The 21,503-nt window shown below is 28.5% G+C and overlaps 1 protein-coding gene across 1 annotated transcript; it reads right to left on the reverse strand.

The window, feature by feature from the left end:
• On the reverse strand, positions 3,671–7,963 carry LOC109358509 (translation initiation factor IF-2-like). Its single transcript, XM_019602773.1, has 4 exons — positions 7,686–7,963; positions 6,609–7,592; positions 4,443–4,514; positions 3,671–4,350 (listed from the first exon to the last, which is right to left on the reverse strand). The coding sequence occupies exons 1-4, from the start codon at positions 7,830–7,832 to the stop codon at positions 3,961–3,963; spliced, it is 1,593 nt and encodes a 530-aa protein (XP_019458318.1). The 5' UTR covers positions 7,833–7,963; the 3' UTR covers positions 3,671–3,960.

Raw genomic sequence — 21,503 nt, forward strand, 5'->3', positions numbered from 1 at the left:
CCTAATTTCATGCACATAATCAGTTATGATCTTATCTACATGATTAATTAGGAATTTTATTTTGTTTATTAGAATATAATTAAGATTGTATCTCAGTCTTATCTTTATTCAGCAAGGGCAGATTGCATATTTATATTTTATTTGATCATTAATAAAAGTTAAGTTTGTTTTTGAGAAAAATTGGATTGAATTCCTAAAGTTGAGTCAAAGCTCCTTAATTCGAACTTATCAAGACTTATTCTTGTGATGTTCTAAGACTCATCACCCTCTCAGTGTGGCGTCTATCAATGATCATTCATTGTGGTGAATATCATTGACTTATCAAACTCTTGAGCTTGCGTCTCCATCTTCATATCTTTTCCATCTTTCCCAGTACATCTATCCTAAAATTGGCCTAAAAATCTCTATCAATACCAAAACTGAATTATGATTTATAAAGCTCTCAATTTCAAGCTAAAACGATCCTACAAACAAAGGCATCCCCTAAAAGTTATCATCAATAACTAATATAAAAATATTAATTTTTGTTTTTATTACTTTTATTTTTAATTGAATATCACTTTTTAATTGGATAAAGACACAATTGGGGACAACCGATTTTAATTCACATGTAATGCATTGATATTAAGAATCTACACTTATTAATAGGTTTCTGTAATGCGTCTGTTCGCTGGCACCCACATTGGTAAAGGTGTGTTTGTTAAAGTCAAGCAAGAGTACTATGAAGGATTCAAAGTGATTATAAAGTAAGAGAAAACAAGTTAGATAATTATCAATATGCAATGCCCAAATTAGGAGGAAAGCTATGTAAGAAAGAGTGGGGCAATTGAAAGAAGAAGCTCAACAAGATATACATTACTACATTACTTTATACTATTTTTTTTTTATTTTGGCTGGCTTGTGAAAATAGGAAGAGATATTTATATTTTCCTTTTTTGATAATGTTTTTTTCCTGGATGAAAAGAGTAATATGCCCTAACTCTTTCCGTAAGAAAGGCTCCCATATTTTGTCAACTGTTTCAAAAACATGTCAACAAATTGAAGTGTTAAATTGCTCTCAAACATTTTTTCTTCGGAGCTTTTTCTTTCAAACAGTTGAGTATTAGTATATCAACACTAACCTAATTGGGAAGTTTTAACTCTTGAGGATTAATAAATTAAAAATAAGCTATAGATCAGGAAGTTTAATCATGGGTATTAATAATTAATAGCAAACTACTCTTGTATTAATCAAATATATAAATCCTTAAGTTGAATCCAAACTTTATCTGGATTGAACATATTTAATCGTGGTGCTAATTAAGCTATACATAATTTTTTTTTGGTTTCTCACATATACTATAGACAATCTTGTCTGAGCCGGAAACATCTACAGGTATGTAAGGCTAACTCTCTCAACGAGTATTTTTTTCATCCACAAAACTCGAATCTGAGACATTACTTAAGAGAATCAAACATATACCACTTAAATCAATACATGTTGGTAAGCTATACACAATTTGATCAAACAAAATTAGTAATATTAATTCTACAAATAAGTTAGCCTAAATATTTTAATAATTAAGTTGGAGTATTCCACCTTGGACTACCCATACATGGGATGGTGATCCTATCTAGTATTGGAATATAAGAATTATGATATGTGACAAAAAAACTCTTATGAAGTTAACAAAGGAGTACCAAATAGAGTCAATTACCCACAGCAAAGGTTAACAAAGGAGTACCAACTAGAGTCAGAAATTGATCTACAAAAGGACATGGAAGTATATGTAAGTTCTCATTTTCATATTTTCATATGTAATATATAATTATATATCATTGCTGATTTATTGTTGACCATTACTTCCATTGTGCATGACATGGCATGTCTACATCTAAAGCCAAAGTCTCCTCATGAAGGACAATGACTTCTATAATTGCTACCTAATATTGTTATCATAAAAAGTGAAAGGGACCCAATAAACAACTTTGCAAAGGTTTATTTGTTCTGGTTCACTACAAATGATTACTATGATATCTTCTTCTCAAATGCTTGAATCTTGACACCAAATTTTGGTTTGGGATTATGCCTTCTTTTTATTCAAAATCAGGTTGAGATGGAAAATTAAGTGATCTGGATAATGCCAATATATAAGGATGTACGCTTTTTTATTCCATTTTGTCTTTCTTATTCTTAAGTTCCACGATTAATGATATAATGATGTGAAGACTAGAGAGGAAAGTACATAAAAACTATAAGGAAAACAATGTGATGTGACAATTTTATTTTTAAGATTACAATGATATAATATTTTTATCTTCAAAAAAAAACGATAGGAATCTGATTCTATATAATGAGGTCCAAATCAATGTTTACAACATGAGAAAGATATTTGTCAATAAAAAGCAATGCTTATTTGGTTTTTTTATTCTTTGGCATCCCCTCATCTAATCAAAGGTTGTAGGGTTCATAAACTCAAATCTAGTGCCACATTAATGTCTACTCTTTCAGCAGTTTCGGCTATGTTTTGTTTGTTATAAGTTTGAGGAATGTTTAAATATGAGTCTACCCACCGAAATAAATAAATAATACAAAAATACTAACCAAAAGAAAATCTAATGGTTGGATAAAGTTAGACTCCTAAATATTTATAAAATCAAATATTGAAGTTAAATCTCTTGAAACTGGTCGCAATAATGTCCTCACTAGAACAAAAGGAAAAAATATTAGAGGTTGTTGATTGCTATATGGATATGATTCTTCAAATCTATCTCTAACAGTGATTTTCCTTTATCTTTTCAGCGGAACAAGTTGAAAGAATATGCGTATATATAAAAGTTTGGTGGTTATTAGCAAGAAAATATGTGACCATTAGGATCTCTATTAAATATTCATACATTTGATAATTTTGTGTGGCCTAGAATTATAGGACATTATGTGACAATGAGGATCTCTATTTTCATTTCCAAATTTATTAAGAGAAGCTCATAGAGGCTTATGAGGTGGAGGGAAAAGGGAATGAATGGATTAGAACATGGGTAGAAAAACTTAATCTTGAGTGAAAATAAATACAAGGACTTCATTTCTCCAACATAATCATCACATAGTAAATCAACAAAATCTAAAATGATCAATCTTTCCCTTAAAGCTTACCTACTCGTAAATCTAATCTCCACCAAACAAACATAAGGCTTTATTATAATTCTTCATTCTATAACTACTTGAAAGCAATGCACCATGGATATGAAGTAGACCATTATCTCACCAATAATGAGATAGACTACTATTTGCAATAAATATCCTTATTAAATAGTCACACATTATGATAAGAAGCAAATACAACTCTTATCATTTCTTGAAAGAAAATGTTTTCAAGGGAAAGTGAAGTGTGCACTTTTTGTTTTAGTTTTGCTCTTGTCATAATATGACATATCTAAGATAATGGAAATAAAAAAACTAATGTCAACTTTGGTCAAATTGTGAAACTTTCTCATGCAATACCTTTCTACGAGTCAATTTAAGCCTTTAGGCACCTAATCATATTAATTTTTCGCATATAATGCCAGAGGAAACTCAAGCAGAAAAACATTTATTTCTATGACTATACCAATCTCATAGTCTATGCATCAGTGTCTATGCATCAGTCATATAAAAACAAGAATGCATGAGCAACATGGACAACAACTTGACTAAATTAAGGTGTCAAAATCAAACAAATATTAGTTGAAAAACATTGATCAATACTCTAAATGCTAAATATTACTCCCAGGGTCAAATCTAAAACAGGGCACAACAACAAACTCACAATGAAAAATCAGGTCCTCTACTTCCTAATCCCTTTACAGATCTAACACCTCAAGTTCTTTGTTAAAAACAACTTATACAAATGGTTGATAATCAAATTGAGGACATTGTCATTCCTCCTAGCTTCATAACCAAATTAAATACGAAGTAGTTCCTTCCTAACTAGTGCCTGATTTCTACGGATTAAACATCCGGTGGTGTGGCAACTGAGGCTGGAACTGCTGTGGTGGCTGCTGATACTGGTTCGGGAACTGCTGCTGTTGTGGCTGGTACGGCTGTTGAAACTGAGGAAACTGATGTGGATAGAGCTGTTGCTGTGTTACCTGCGGGAGTTGTGGTGGTGGTTGTAGCAGTTGTTGTGGCTGCTGCTGTGGTGGTGGTGGTGGTGGTGGTTGTTGTTGTGGTGGCTGCTGGTGTTGCTGTTGAAATGTCTCATCCTCCAGTGGTGCATTAAGGTCCATAGATCCCAATACTTCCAAATCTTGAATTGCTGCAATAGCAGAGACCGGACTCTCATGAGTGAAATGTGGCTTAAGAACTTCAAGAGATTCCTTCACTTTTGATTGCTGCAAATTAATTAATTGAAGACAAATTATTATAACTTAAATTATATAATAAGAAGTTAGAAATCAAGCTACTAAACACGATTTCAACTTACAAAGTGTTCAAGTTTCCTCTTAAGGTATTCATGCTCAGCAACATTTTGTGAAGTACTAACAGAAGTTGTTCCCTATCACAACAAAAATACAAAATTATTACAAATGTTTTAGGAGAGGCACAGCACATTATTAAAAATGTGAGCAAAGTTAAGAACATGAATGGGAATGTGACTATATCTGCAAAAACAGACATGGTACACATGCATTACCTAAATTCATTCAATTTCAATGTTTGTGACTTACATACTTGGAGTATAGTAATGTAAAATATTATAATTATATTACGTATACAATATAGGAAGATTATAGTATTTTATTACATATCCAATATAAGAAGGATTTTATTAGTTCTACAGAAATTCACTCATCTTTAATTATGGACTCACATTAGTCCTACAAAGTCCACACCACTTGCAGTTTTAAGTATTACCATAAAATTGGGAAATTTTCAACGAACAGTCAGACATCACTATAAACTACTTTCAGTTATTATTAACTTGCTAAAACTGCAAAGCAAAAGTTTACAACAAATGATGCAATGGAACACAAATAAGAACAGTTTCAATAAATTTAGAAAGCAAGAAAAAAGGTATCTTGGGAACAAAAATAAATTTACGAAATCACACCAAAATTTTGATATAGAACTTGTGCACAAATTTCTATATCCATGAAGTTCCTTCCCAGATTAAATAATTCACTTATCTGAAATTCTGCATGACAACTTGCAGTTTAAACATAGAATTCATAGCTTTTCAACAGACAAATTTATTTTTGGTAAGGTTTTTTAGTTTTTAATCAGCATTAGAATAAATTACTTCAGTTTTAAACTTATGATCACCTCCAAAATCAAATCAAAGTTCAACTCAAAAATAAAATACATTTAAAACTGCACTATTGAAACATTTTCTACTTTGTCAATAAACATGATTTATGATATAACATTTTGACATCATTCAATCCATATAATTGACCTTGCCTGATGGCATAGTTTTAAGGGGTGAACATAATCAATGTAAAACTTTATCAAATCTATATGATACAAAACAACGAGCAAGGGTTGTTACAATTGCATAAATGGATGCAAGTAAAGAAACAAGTTCACCAAATTGGAAATAGCAAAATAAGGAATAGAAATTATATACATAATTTAAAGGATGAGAATAGACTTCATGTGCCCACAAGAAACAAGTGGGACGAAAAGATACGGGAATTAGACAATTCAATATTTAAGTTGCGGCACATCAATAAGACAAGATTAAGAGATGGAATGGGTACTCTTGTAGATAAGGAATGAGAGAAAGATGTAATGGATGTAAGAAGAGAATGTCAAATGAAGGATTGTCCCATTTCTAGATGTAGAGTAAGAACAGGAAAAAATATTGATATAACATTATAATATAATTCAATCCAACTAACTAACTTCATCTAATAAGACTAAGGCTTGCTTATGGATCAAAATTAATATTGACAAGGAAAATTGATAACCAATATTGCAATTGACATAACCACACACAGTGAAATAGAAAGTTAACAATAACAAAATTTGTATTACTAAAAATCCATGAAATTTACAAACATCTTCTCTCTCTACTAACTCAATTCAAATCCCAGACATTAATTAAATCCTCCAATGCCCATTTTAAACTCCACAAACTAAAGTAATCTCATTAAATGCATATTTAAGATAATTGTGGGAGCATAAATGATGAATAAAAGGAGAAAGATAAATTAGTCAAGTTGTACAACCATAACTATTCTTATATATCAAAAATTATTTCATAGTATCTTAATATCATTAATCCCCTTGAAAAAACGCGTAAAATGTATATAAAACAATAGTGGTATTAAAAAATGGAGAAATTCATGAAACTTTTTTCACAATCAATGCATCCAAAAGACAGAACTTCACTCCAAATGATAAATGAGCTCGTTAATCTAACATGCTTAAACAGTGAGTTAAACTAGGAAACAAGCAAAAAAAAAAACAAATTCACCAGAAAAACACAAGACACTAAAGGAAATTATGAATATCATAAATACTATTTTCACAATAGATGTATCCATAAAAACAAACTTTACTATCAAACAATAAATAAGCTCATGAATCTAGCATGCAAATAGAAACAGATTAACAAAATCATTGAATGACAAAATTGTTATATCACCTTCCTTGGGCGGCCCACAGGCCTCCCAAACGAACTCCTGGATCCGGCTCCCCTTCCTCTTGCACCACCACGACCACGACCGCGACCACGTCCACGACCCGAGCCAACACCACCACCAACTGGAGTTGCAGGGGCACCAGCAATCTTCTTAGGCCTCCCTCTGGTCCTCTTAGTCCCTTCAACAACCGGCACATCACCACCAGCAACAGCTACCGGCACATCAACACCAGCCACGGCTACCGGCACTTCAGCTTCAGCAGCCGAAGCAAATGGGATCGGAGTCGCCTGCTGATTTTTCGGAGGCCTTCCCGGACGCCTCTTAACTCCACTAGAAGCAGCCGCCGACGACACCACAGCTGCAGATGCTTCAGTCTTAGCGGGACGGCCAGGCTTCTTCTTATTCTTCGAACCAGGCGGACGCCCTCGACGCCCAGGCGACACGGTCGTCTTCACCTCAGGCCCAACAGAGCCCACTCCAGAACCCACAACGCTCTTCCTCGGACGTCCCGGACGCCTAACCCCACTCTCCACCACCACATCTTGCACAGGCACCGGCTGTACCTGCGGCTCATCAGAAAGCCCGAGAGCAGCCCATACAGGCTCAGCGTTTTGCTGTCCCACAACATTATCAGTCTGAACAGGAAAAGGCACAATTTGATGGACCTGAAGCTGAGCCTGAGGCTGGTCCTGTTCCTGAACCTGAATCTTTCTAGGGCGGCCCCTGGGCCTGGAAGGCTGTGCAGGAAGTGATTCAGATTGTTGAGTTTGAGGTAAAGGAGGAACAGATCTCGGAAGTATGTAAGATTTCTTCACCATTTGAAGAAGTCCGTTATCTTTCAACCGCTTCAGATGCTGAGTCAGCAAAGTGGTGTGAGTTGAAGTTGGTGGAAGCTGGTCCTTATACACTTCCTCTATGTACTTCGCTATTGCCCTTTTGCTTGAACCATCCTTTTCCTTCAGTGCTTCTATTGCTCTATAAATCATCTGCATAACACACACAAAAAAAGTAGAGTTAGAAGAATATGAATGAAAGAAAGAACCTTTGAAGAGAGAGAGAGAAAGAGAGAGATGGCTGACGTCAGCATAAGATGGATGGGTGAAGGTGGGTGGGGAGGGAATGGGAGGTGGAGGGTGGTTGTTGTTGGGTTCGTCGGTGAAAGGAACGGCGGCGGGGACGGTGACGTTGGTGGGTGGAAGAGGTGGAGGGATCGAAGAAGGGTCCATAGAGAGAGAAGTAGATTCGAAAGTTGGAAATGGAACTTGAATGAAGAGAGAGAGAGAAGAGGAATGATATTTTTGGTACAGAGAGAGAGAGAGAGAGGGTTAGGTGGCTTTGTAAAATGGGGTGAGTGTGTGTTTTTGTGTGTGGTGGAAATTGGAATTTAAAAGGGTAGAGAGAGAGAGAAAGAGTAAGAGACTTAAAACTTGAAGAGTGATGATGAGGATGATGGGATTAGACATCAATCTACACCGTTCGTCACTCTATTACATTCTGCTTGGATCTCTGACGTGGAATCTATCTCCTTCTCCTCTAACTTTTCTTATTTCTTCAAATCTAAATCAATTTTATATTTTTATTATTATTAAATAAATTTAAAATATATTAAATTTCTAAAAAACAAATAAAAATATTCAAATTTTATTTAAAAATTACAAATATTTCAAGATAAATTTATAGCTACCATTTTTGTGTTTCTTTTCAAATAGTTTAATTTTAAGTAGATTATACAAGCTACAATGCATCTATTAGTGAACATTAGTTTGTAGTATATAGTTGTGAACTTGTATCTTATACTTAAGACTTGTAACATTTACTTACCAAGGTATCTAAGTTTGCAATTGTGTAACTAGTTTATTTGAACTAAAATTATTCAGTATTTAAAGTTTATTAAAGATTAAAAATTGTATATACTATTTATTTATTGTTCAACTTTTGATTCATAATAATATTAATAGTATATAGTTAAATAAATATTAATAATTTCTTAAACTTTTATCCATTTTTTTAATTAAATAAGTATTAGAAACTTGGTAAAAGTATTGATAATTTTATATTTATTTGATTATTTTTCTACATATTTTGGTACAATTATTAGTAATTATTTTTAATAATTATTTATATATTTAGTTATTTATAATTCTCACGTATTTACCGTATAATTATCGTAAGTTGGTAAATTTTAAAATATAAAATTGATTAATAAATAATGGAAAGCACTTTTTGTTTTTGAAAACCTACTTGAATTAGTTTTATAAAAATTTGATTTTAAATATTTTTAGTGTCATCCAATTTTTGTTTTTTCAAATCACTTTCACAGCTTATTGAATGAGCCATATAGTTACAAGTTATCTGAAAAGCTACAAGGTCGTTGTATTAAATTATCATTGTAAAAAATTTATACAATCAATATATCATCTATTATTTATATGTATTACTTTTATTAAAAATGATTAATATGTAAAAAATGGATGTTACATTAATATTTTGAAAAACTTTTACATGTATATATATTAAACTTTTATTCACGTAGATATCTAATATTTATCAAAGAATATACTCTATTTACTGACAATATAAAAGTATTTATATTATTAGTGCATCATCTATTACTTAATTATCATTGACTTCTAGATTAACAATCATATATTGAATGATAAGTGGATTGGGTAAAAAAAGTTATATCCTCTGTGAATTCAAATTATATTGTGGATATAACGATTTCATTGTAAGTATTGAAACTGTCCACATAATTGAGGAGATAGATGTCATTGTAAATATCAAAATTGGTGATAAAAGAATATACGAGATTTTATTTATACAAAATTAAATTACATCAACTCTTAGTCAAAGCTTTATAAAATATGGATTATGTTGATTAATCTATGGATTAATAATTATATGCCTTATAGGTTATTTGAGAAATTTTGAACATCAATATATAACCAAATAGTATTAGTTTTCATTTCTATAAAATATATATTATGATAATTTGACATATATAGATGAATTATTGAACAATGTTGAATTTTTGTGAATTTTTTATATAAGATCTATAGAAAATCAGCTTTATTGGTTTGATAAATGTATTTTATATAAAAAATGTCTGGTAGTCTGAATATGATTTAACTTTGAGTTAAATGATTTATTACCCATAAAAGAAAAATATTGCCTTCCCCCTAAAAAAGGAAGAAAAGAAAACACATTTCTAGTTATCAAACTCAAACACCCATTTCAAATTTCTATATGATGCTGGGTTGTTTTCGACTCACATTACAAAACAAATTAACTGAAAATATTGACTTTTATCCGGATAGCTGTCGAGTAATTATAGTTTTTCTAATTGAAAACAATAGTTACTCATTTATTTCGATAGCTAGCAACACAATTGTCATAAATAATTTCTTACTTGCATTAAATAGCTTATGAGTAGTAGGGATAATAAAAGGACGGAACATGTGTGGGTAGTGTTTATTCATGCTCATACCCACACCTTACTAGCAGTGAATAGTTTTTAAATTAAATTGCATATTTATATATTATGTAATAATTATCATTACTGTGTATATGTAATACTAATAATATATAATCTTAATGTTGTAAAATATTATAATACAGAAATACTTAATTAATAAAATAATTTATAAATGTATTAGTACTTATAAGATTGGTATCTCGATCCATATTTTTACTCATAAATTATTATTACTAGCGTGTCGATAGACACTTTGTGTTTGTCAATCCGCATTCTTATTTTATGATATTAAATATTAACTTTTTATTTTTTATTTTAGAGAATTAGAGTATTTTTTATTGGATGTACTTCATGTTATAATTTTGTATTTGTTATAATATTCAATTTAAAGTGAAATATATTAATTATAGTTATCTAGGATTATATGATTTTACTTTATAAATAAAAAATATTAAGGGCAAAATAGAAAAATAAAATAGTGGTGGTAATTATTTCAACTTTTGACTTTATATAGTATAAGAAATATAGATATATAGTATAGATAGATAATCCTTCTCAACATTTTTGTGGGTATTTACTTGTTAGATATTTTTCTCATCTTTACAAGTTAGTATACTAAAGTACATTGTAACAAAGAGCATGGGGGAGCAATGTAAAAATATGCATTGACAATCAAAATAATCATTGGTTAAAGTTAGCTAATATTATATAAAATCAATATATTAAATAAAAATAATATATTTAATATCCTTAAAATATTTAAAAATGTTTTACATTTGATTTAACTATTAAAATAATATAATTCTACGAAATAATTGCACATGTCGTTTCCTTTTTTTTGTTATAATAGTCTACCTCTGAGTGGTTTTTAATTCTACATTTATATTACATACTTCCCATTTTCTCTGCATAATGAGATTCAATCCTTATAGTTTTTAGCTATGAAGCACGGATACTGGTACGTGTGTCGAGTACGATACATATCCGATACGTCGATATGCGTTTTTCCAAAATACAGGATACGATACGTTCAAGGATACGCGTATAAAATAATAAAAACACATAAAATATGATAAAATTATAAGTGTAAATTAAAATATCCAAAGTAAAAAATATAATGGAAATTTAAAATCATTGCCCTTTATAACAAATCTATCTTATCTTATTTTAATGAAAACGAATCTATCCTAAAATCATTGCCCTCCATAACAAATATATATTATCCTGTTTTAATGAAAACGGATTTATCTTATCCTGTTTTATTAGAAACGAATCTATGTTATCCTATTTTATTGGAAACAAATCTATCTTATCCTGTTTTATTGCAAACGACTCTATATATCCTATATTTTACTGAAAATGAATCCATATATCCTATATATTATTGAAAACGAATTGGATACGTATCTTAATATTTATTTATTTTATTTTATTTTTTTAATTTTTGGATACTCTATGGATACGTATCATTCGCGAATCTGAGCGTATCTATGTCAGATACGTGTCGGACACCAACACGTGAGGGTGTTTGACGAATCCGTGCTTCATAGATTTTTAGGCCATAAGAAGAAAATGTGACCCTTAATTTATAAGAAAAACATGTATAAACTTTACTTTTAATGTTTTAACAAAAATTACACGTTCATTCAAATCAGGAGTGCTAAAAAAAATGAGAGGCAATATTTTGTTAAAAATTATCTATATCAAATATATATTAGAATATATTGTATCAATATAAATAATAGTGTATGTGAATATATAAGATTGTATTCTTGAATTGGTTCTAGCCCAAGTTATTAGCTTCTAAAAATAAAGTGGGTTAGTTGGTTAGTTAGTGTATTGAATTATAAATATTTAATAAAACAATCTGAAATTTGTTAAATGGTTAAAAATAACATATAATATTTATTTATTTACTATTTGCATAGTTTTTTATTAGCTATGATTAATAATTACAGTAATTAAATAGATATTAATAATTTGACAAAACTAATATTATTTTAATTAAGTAAACATTAGGAACCTGGAAAATTTGTTAATAATTTTATATTTATTCACTTATTTTTCTTGGTAAAATTATTAGTAATTATTTATTTATAATATTGGTATTTATTTTAGTACACTGTAATTATTGTAATTTGGTAAAATTTAAAAGAGTAAAATTGAGTAATGAATATTTGAAAACACTTATGGTTGCTGAAAAACTACTTGAATGAGCTTTATAAAAAGTAGTTTTTAAAGGGTACAAGCTTCATCCAATTTTTGTTTAGAGAACAAATCTAATAATTTATTGAATTGGTCAAAAAATTACAAACCACTTGAAAATCTACAAGGTTGTCTTATCGAACAATGCTCATATGTTTCTTTAACATTTATTCATTAAGTTTAGTATTTATGTATTACTATTATATTTTTTTTACACAATCAACATATTATTTATCATTTAATGTATTATTTTTATTTAAGATTTAATAATAATTAACTCATGAAAGATGAATGATGCATCAATAGTGTATGTTAATTTTTTTGCATTGTCAGGTTCATATATATTAATCATTTATTCATATACAAATGTAATATTTGTCCATGAATATACTTTATATACTAATCATATAAAAGATTTTATAGTGTTATTGCATATTCTATTATTTATATATTAATTATAATTAATTTTTAGATAAAACTAATACACATGAAAACAAATGAAATATTGACAGAGTGAAAAAACTTATACGTTCTTGTTGCATGGATAATAAACTCATTTTAAAATGAAATTAATTCAAATTTTAGTGTGGACATAAAGATTTCGTAAATGAACAACATGTAAGTATTGAAACTGTCCACATAACTGAGGAAATAGATGTCCTTGTAAAGTATCAAAATTAGTGATAAAAGAATATTAGAGATTTATTTGTACCAAATTAAATTATATTAACTTTTACATTGTTAAAAACATTTTATAAAATATAAATTATGTTGATTAATCTATTGATTAATAATTATATACTTTATAAATTATTTGTCTCAATTTTGGAAAAAGGATAACATCAATGTATAACTAAACAACATTGATTTTCATGTTTATAAATTATGGATTATGTTAATTTGAAGTATATAAATGAAACAATGTAGAATTTTGTGAAAATTGTATATAAGATCTATAGAAAATAATTTTATTGGTTTGATAGGTATATTTTATATAAAAAAAATTATTGGTAGTTAAAGATTCAATATGATTTAACTTAGAGTTAAATGATACCCATAAAAGAAAAATATATACTTCCACCTAAAAAGGAAGAAAAAAACACATTTCTAGCTATCAAACTCAAACACTCATTTCAAATTTCTATACAATGTTCACATGTTTTCGGTTCACATTTCCAAACAAATTAAATGAAACATTGACTTTTACCCAGATAATTCTCAAGTGGTTATAATTTTTCTAATTGAAAACAATGTCCACTCCTTTATTTCTATAGCTGTTCACAAAATTGTCATAAATATATACTTTCTTATTTGGAGTAAATAGCTCATGAGTTGGCAGGAATGACAACGAGGCGAAGCGAGAAGATGTATGAATAATACTCATTCGTCATACTCACACATACATATTTGTGGGAAATAGATAGTTTTAAGTTTAATTGTATACTTATATATTTTATAAACAATTAATATATGTACTATATAAAGACAAAATATGTTTAAGGGGTATTTGGGTAATTGAATGAACAATTTCTATATCTTACTATGTCTTTCTTACTATATAAATACAAAATATGTCTAAATAATATTTAGGTAATTGAACAACTTTGACCCATACAAAAAAACATTCACTAACACATTTATAGAAACTTTGTATATACAATTGATATTAAAAAAATAAGAATATGAGTCGACATGTACAGAGTGTTGATCAACGCACTAGTATATATAGATATTACATAAATAATAAAATACATATATAATTAATTTATCATTATAGTTCACTTACTAAATTTATTACGAAATATTAATAATATATAATATGTAAAAATTATAATTATAGAAATACTTAATTAACAAATCAATTTATAAATATATTGATATCTACAAGGCTTTTATCTCAATTATATTTTCACTCATAAACTATTGTTATGGATATTCCTTATCTTTATCAGTATTCAATTTTTGGTTGTTTTTGTCATATTTAGAAGTTAAAGTTACATTGTAACAAAGAGCGTGGGAAGCAAGGGAAAATATGCATTAACGTTTAAAATAATCACATGTTAAAACTTAGCTAATATTCTAATAAAAATTAATATCTATATCTATACTTCTATACTATTAATCTATACATAAAGGCAAAATAAATAATAATTACTACCATTATATAATTTTTATATTCCAAACTTACTATTTTGTATTCTTAATAACTACTATAAAGTATAAACTTCTACACATTTCTTTCATTGTTTTCATTTTTATATTAATAATTTAATATATCATTAAACACATTCTCTTATTTTCTTCTTTTATGTTTATGAACCCAAGAAGAACAAACAATAACATAAAAAACATCTAACAACTCTATAATGATTTTTAGATGCACAAAATGAGAAATTCACATAAGCTTTATGTATATCATATCAACTACCACAAGTTATCTTCTTAAATCTTTACTTTTTATATATTGCATTTCTTATATTTAAATTGTTTTTCTTAAACAATAAAATATGAAGATGATACGTTCTACATCAGAAAAAATAAGAATGTGAGTGACTAGTATAGAGTATCGATCGACATGCTAGTATATATTATATAAAAACAATATATTTAATATCTTTGAAATATTTAAAATTATCTTACATTTTATTTAACTATTAAAATAATTGTATGCGATAATTGTGGGTGTCATTTCCTTTTTTCCCTTATAATAGTACGGTTGAGAGGATTTTTTTTATTCTACACTTGTGTTACATATTTCCCATTTTCTCTACTTTAGGAAGTTCTATCTTTGTATTTTTTAGGCCCTGAGAAGAAAATGTGGCCTTAATTCATATGAAAAACATGTAAAAACTTCACTTTTAATGTTTTAACAAAAATGACATGTTCATGCAAATATCTACATTAGTTCCTTCAGGCCGTGAGTTTTCTCTCTGTTCTAATTGTTTATATTTAATCTCTACTACATCTGAACGAGAATTGAGAAATGACTTATTTTCTAAGCATATTTCATGAAATAAACTTCATATAATTAGAAGCGTCATAATGTTTAACATGTAGATGATATAAATGTTGAAAGATGCATAAAATATTTTACAAGTTGAGTACACAAACTATTTTCTCATAATAAATTATTATTGTATACAGAATGTATGAAGCGATCGAAATAACATATTTTGCTTTAAAACAATAAAGCCAGAATTGCATTAATCTAAAACTCATAGTTCCTTTACATCCGTATAGCAATTTAAACAAGTTTAGGTATCTAGTTAGTAGTGAATCACCACTCAATTGTTAGTATTTTTAAGATCTTAAGTTAATTACTATATTTCATCTTATAACAAAAATACCGGATTTCAAATATAGCCAGATATTTCAACTTGCTTTATTAGGGGAATGTTGTCTATTATATGTACAATTAACATTTTAACCATGGTTGTGTCCCATTTTTGTTCCTATCATCGGATACATGATTTAAGAAGAGGAGAATGATAAGAGTTTTCTATGTTTTGAAAGTAGAAGACAATAGGAAGAGGGGTGAGGAAAATAGTTTTGTACCTTCATCTTAGTCCTATTGTTGAATGTGTTGTTTAAATTAAAAATTTAGATTTGGGAGTTCATTATGAATAAATTAAGGTGTTATCTCCGTTCATACTAAAATGATATATTCGTTAATTGCCTAAATTATTTTACACTCTAAACTTGTTTGATTATTCCTTTCGATTATTTAGTTATTTATAAAGTACAACTATTTTATTTTTGTGAGTAATAATAAGAATATATTTTGCTCATGGGTATGCATATATAGATAGGCTAACATGGTTATTTATAAAAATGTTTGGTTTGTTATATGTGTTTTAATTATTTTATGTAAGTGAAGCGACATACCAAAATTGTTCAAATGATGAATTGAGAAAAAAAAGTAAATATTCATAGTCTTTCTTTCATTCTTAATATGATTATAATTTTTTATATTTTTTAAATTAATTAAGAAATGATTTGATTTTAAATTCATTATTTATCATTATAAACACATTTTTACTACTACTGTTATAGTTATTGTTATTTCATATGTTTTTGTACTTATTTTTTTATTATTCTTAATTAATATTCCAATTTTTATTATTATATCTTTCTTCAATTAAGCTTAAAGAACAAAATTGACCCATCATAATCATTCAAAACTAATTCGAGAAAATATGTGAAATTATGACATTTTTTCCATTTTTATTGCAATTCATTTTAAGAGTTTTTTATATTAATTTTGGTGATAGATAAAAAATAAGTATGTATTTCAAGCATTATTTTAAATATTTAATTAATAAAAAATACTCTTTGTTATTTATTGTTTTCATTGTTGATTTTTTATTATTATTATTAAGAAAATTAAATTACTATTAATAGATGAATCATAAACAACTATACCGTAGTAAATAAATAAAATAATACAATAAAAGATCACTTTCTATTAAATTAACTTTAAATTAGTCTTCTAAGCTCCTAAGTTACTTGCTAATTTGTAAACAGGTCCTCAAACTTAAAATTTTGTAATATAATCCTAAAATTTACAATTATTTGTAATTGGATAGTTTAGGTTTTATAAAAAAATTGTTGTTTAAATGGTCTAACTATAGTCAACTAGCTAAAGAAAACAACTTTCACACTTTGGTATTGCATAATCAGACAATTATGTTGTTAATCTCTAAAATAAGCAAGAACCATGTACCGATAATTCAATTACAAGAACCTCTTATAGATCTATTTGTTCTTTGGGTTAATATAATCATTACATCATTGTAATAACAAAGTCTTATTAATCATGTCCTACTACTTGAAGGAAGTTATGCATTTGAACGACCAACTTCATTATGATATCTTATAACAAATACTCAATTATTGATAATTGTAAATTTTATGAACCACACTTAAAAATCTAAAAGTATAGAGATTTATTTAAAAATTCTCAAATAGTTTACGAATTAATTTAACTTTAAATATACTGTCTCTTTGAAAAAAACGATTTTTAAAAAAATAAGTGTTTGGGGGGAGTAATTCAATGAATGGCTAATAAATAAAATGACAAAACCTCGCTGTCTCCATCATTGAAAAATTTCAAACTTTTTGGTTCACCAAAATTTTATTCAAAATTTTTAAGAAACTCATACCCTTCCCGCCCTTTTTAATATCCATTAATTTGGAATTCATTGACAAAAAAAGTTAGCACATGCGTATAGCAATGTTGATGGACCACAAAGGAAAGAATACAAAAACAATTTTCACATATACAATATATAAGATTTAAGATTTATAATGAAAATGCTTCATTATCCCAAAAGTTTATTATGCTTGTGACTAATGGCCTAATAAGTTTGACAACCCAATTAAGCTGGAAGATAATTAAGTTGATCGGATTTTTGAAGGAGTTATGACCTCTCCATTAATGGAGAGACAAATGCTTCAAAAAACAAAGATAAATATAATTTTTAATGACACATCTATCATTTTGATTATAATAAAATTACACTTTTATCACTAAAAACAAGTACAAAAACATATAGCTGTTTCTCCATTAATGGAGAGAATCTTTTTTCTTTTTAAGGATGAGCTAGAACCATGTTTGAAGTTAAATTAGTTAGCTTTAGTAATAAACCTAACTTAAATTTAGGAGGCTCACCCAAGTCTCAAATTAAACATATGAACATTTGATTTGTTCATGTGTATTTAGTATTTCAAAACTATTAAAATAAATTTGATTGATGACAAATACTCAATGAATTAACTTATTTGAACTACCACATTCATATCTGTAGTGTTAAACATAAATAATAAAATGGATCACCCAACCTATTTTACTCGTGATTATAAAAGCCTATAAAATTTAAGTAAACGCATACATGTCTATTATTATAATGGAAAAAAAATGAATGCTCTACCCACTTTAAAATTTGGTTAACATAGATTAATAATTAAAAAGGAAAAAATAATACACAAAAAATAAATCAAACTTTAATATTTTGTATGAAGTTGAACAAATCTTATTACATCACAATTTTTGAAAAATTAAATCACAATATATCATAATTTATTCGAAACATTTTCCCCCTTACATTATACTCATCATTCACCCTAATTTTCCAAAAAAAAAATGTTCATGGTATGAGAGTGAAGGAAAGTGTGTTAAATTCATATGCCCTCCCACAAAAAGTGATGTCTATATGGGTAGGCCCACAAACATTATCCATTTTGCCATCATCAGTTTTAAGTGAGTTTTAGGTAAGTCTCACCTTAAGAATCATGTCTTATATGCAAAGTTATTTGAGTCAACTAATATCTCCTACTTTCTATAATCTTTCATTATCAATACTTTCACTTAGCCCTTATTTGGTAGGATACACTACGCCAAATATTGTAATAAATATCGGTCATTCAACAACGCAATTTTGAACGACACTGTTGAAAATGAGGCGGCAGAACATCGACAACGCATAATAAAACAGGTGCTGTCAATTTGAGTAACTTCAACAACGCATTCTTGACAAAACGCTGTTGAACATCAGTAACGTTAGCGCTGACTTGAATGATTTTTGTTTAACAACGCATTTAATAGAAAGCGTTGTTGATGTTAATACATGCAACAACGCATAATTAAGGAAGTGTTGTTGAAGATAACTTAGTAACCACACTTTCTTAATTATGCGTTGATGATGTTTTACGACTTTTTAAACGTTCGAGATATTGATGGTAACAGTTATATGTGTCTCTTCATTTGGTGAAATATTAATAGTTGAGTGGTTATGCATTTCTTGGTTATTGAAATATTAATGGTTGAGTGGTACGTTATGTGTCTCTTCGTTTATTAAAATATTAATGATCGCTCATCTATAAATATTATGGTTCACTCAATGTTCCATTTCATCAGTAAGAGTATGTGTTTCTATAAGAGTATGTTCATGAAGATAGGAGGAAGAAAACACAAAGTAGTAAAAAAAAGAGCAATATTGCAGAGAGTGATAAAAAGAAAAATGACCCAAATTTGTATAAAGGAGACGATGAAAAAATTGTGTTTATGTTTTAGAATCATGTCAATGGGATCTTTAATAACTTTTGATTTTTCAAAAGGACCCAGATTTCAGAAGCAAAGTGGTTGTCATACAAGATTTACATGAGATGAAAATTTAGTTCATTGATCTCTTTCAATTGAAAGGAAATAAAAGGAAAATGATCAATAAATTATTTTTCTTCATCATCTGCAGCAATTCATTAAGTTCATTGATTTCCTTCATGGCAAAAGGACCCAGATTTTAAAAGGAAATCAATGAACTGTTATATTGTTATACAAGATTTGTGTAGAGGAGTCGAAGAAAGAAATATTGCAAAAGAACCCAGGTTAATTTGTAAAGTATTGAGTTTAATTCATTGAGCTCTTTCGATTTTCAAAGCGGACCCAAATTTCAGAAGGAAAGTGGCTCTTATACAAGAATTGTTCTATTTTTTTAATTATTTGGATGATTATTTTCTTTAATACTTTTGCTGTTCATTATTAATAAATTAAATACAATAAACAAATTAACAATAATTAATAAATACAAAAACAAATTAATAAAATGTAATGTTTAATATTTTTCCAGTTTCGTATTAGTAAACTAATTATATAATAATCTACTTCATGACAACTTCATCTTAAATAACTTTAATTCATGTTATATAAATATTTTTCAGTTATATAAATATTTTTCAGTTATATAAAATGTTAATTTAACAGCGCATAACTACAATCACACTGTTAAATTGAAAAATAAGTTCAGTTTAATAGCACATAATTAATATAGCGTTGTCAATTAGATTCTATTCAACATCGCTACGTATTGGTAGCGTTGTTGAAGATGTGTTAATGAAAATAAGTAGTACACAACTGAATACACAATAACAACGCAATCCTTAATATGCATTGTTGAAGATGTCAATACAACAATGCTACTTGTAGTATGTGTTGTTGAAGATATCTATTCAACATCACTACTGTTAATATGCGCTCTTAAATTGGTAATACAATTTAAATATTAATCGTTTCCTCTACGCTCTGAAACTTAATCGAAAAGAAATCCTCATACTCTCAGTAAACTCTCATACTCTCAACAAACCCTCATAAACCTAAAAAAACTTCATCAATGGCTTCCCAAAGTGACGATCATGGTTCTCATAGTGGTGACAATGATACACCGACTCCACAAGACAAACAAATCGTTTCTTAAAAACAACCTCCACGTGGAATGACTTCCATGAAGAATGTTATTTGGCCAAGAAGCAAGGATGTGAAGATAGAAGTTCAATGGAACTCTAAAGACCAACCATTAAACTTGAAGGGTGACAATGCATTAGTAAGCTACATTGGTGTTGTTGTTAGGCAGAATCTGAAGCTAACATTCAAGAAATAGAGTGATGTAGGGAATACCATGAAGGAGCTTACTTGGAATGAAATAACAGTAAGTTTATTTTTCAGTTTGTGTGTTTTCATGCAATGTACGTATACGTGTTACGTTTTCATGCAATGTACGTATATGCATGTATTTTCATGCAATATATAATGTATATGTGTTTTTATTTCAATCAACTTTTGATATTGGTGAGAAGCATAAAAATTATATCCTTAAATCGGCTGAGAAAGCTCTCCTACAATTCCAAACTGATGCCGAAAAATTACTCAGAGATGCTGATGACAATGTCAACCTAAAACCTCCAACTAAATATGCAAATATCGTTGATGAAGAGGATTGTAAGACTTTTGTCACCCTACGCACACAAGACGTGTCTTTCTTGATAAAATCGTATTCTTTGTATTGACTTGTGTATATATACTTTTGTATATGATTGTTGATATTAATGTTATTTATTGTTTTAGAAATTAAATAATGAAAACCGCAAGAGGGCATCCAAGCCTTTATATCCATACTGAGCTTCTCGAGCGGGATATAGAGAAATCGAGGAAAAAATTGTAAGTATTGTTAATTTGTAAGTACTTTATTGGTTATGTTTTGTATGCATATATATCTAATTATATCATTATTAGTTATGTTTTGTTAGTTGGAGAAAAAAGCGATACACTTATGACTCCACATAGAGTAGAACTCGATGTTCTATGGGTGGGTGTCCGTAAGAACACGGATGGTATCATCGACAATGAGGAAGTTCAAGAAGCAGCAAGACGTGTTGTAAGTGCTCA

Source organism: Lupinus angustifolius, chromosome LG10 (assembly GCF_001865875.1).
Source record: "Lupinus angustifolius cultivar Tanjil chromosome LG10, LupAngTanjil_v1.0, whole genome shotgun sequence".
Classification (NCBI taxonomy): Eukaryota; Viridiplantae; Streptophyta; class Magnoliopsida; order Fabales; family Fabaceae; genus Lupinus; species Lupinus angustifolius.

Bases quoted from the DNA above. Each gene is read 5' to 3' on its own strand.
- LOC109358509 (XM_019602773.1), bottom strand. From the start codon at position 7,832: ATGGACCCTTCTTCGATCCCTCCACCTCTTCCACCCACCAACGTCACC. The intron at 7,593-7,685 runs GTCAGCCATCTC...TGTGTTATGCAG, and splicing joins CCCATCCATCTTATGCTGAC to ATGATTTATAGAGCAATAGA. The intron at 4,515-6,608 runs GTGATATAACAA...TTGTTGTGATAG, and splicing joins CTGTGGGCCGCCCAAGGAAG to GGAACAACTTCTGTTAGTAC.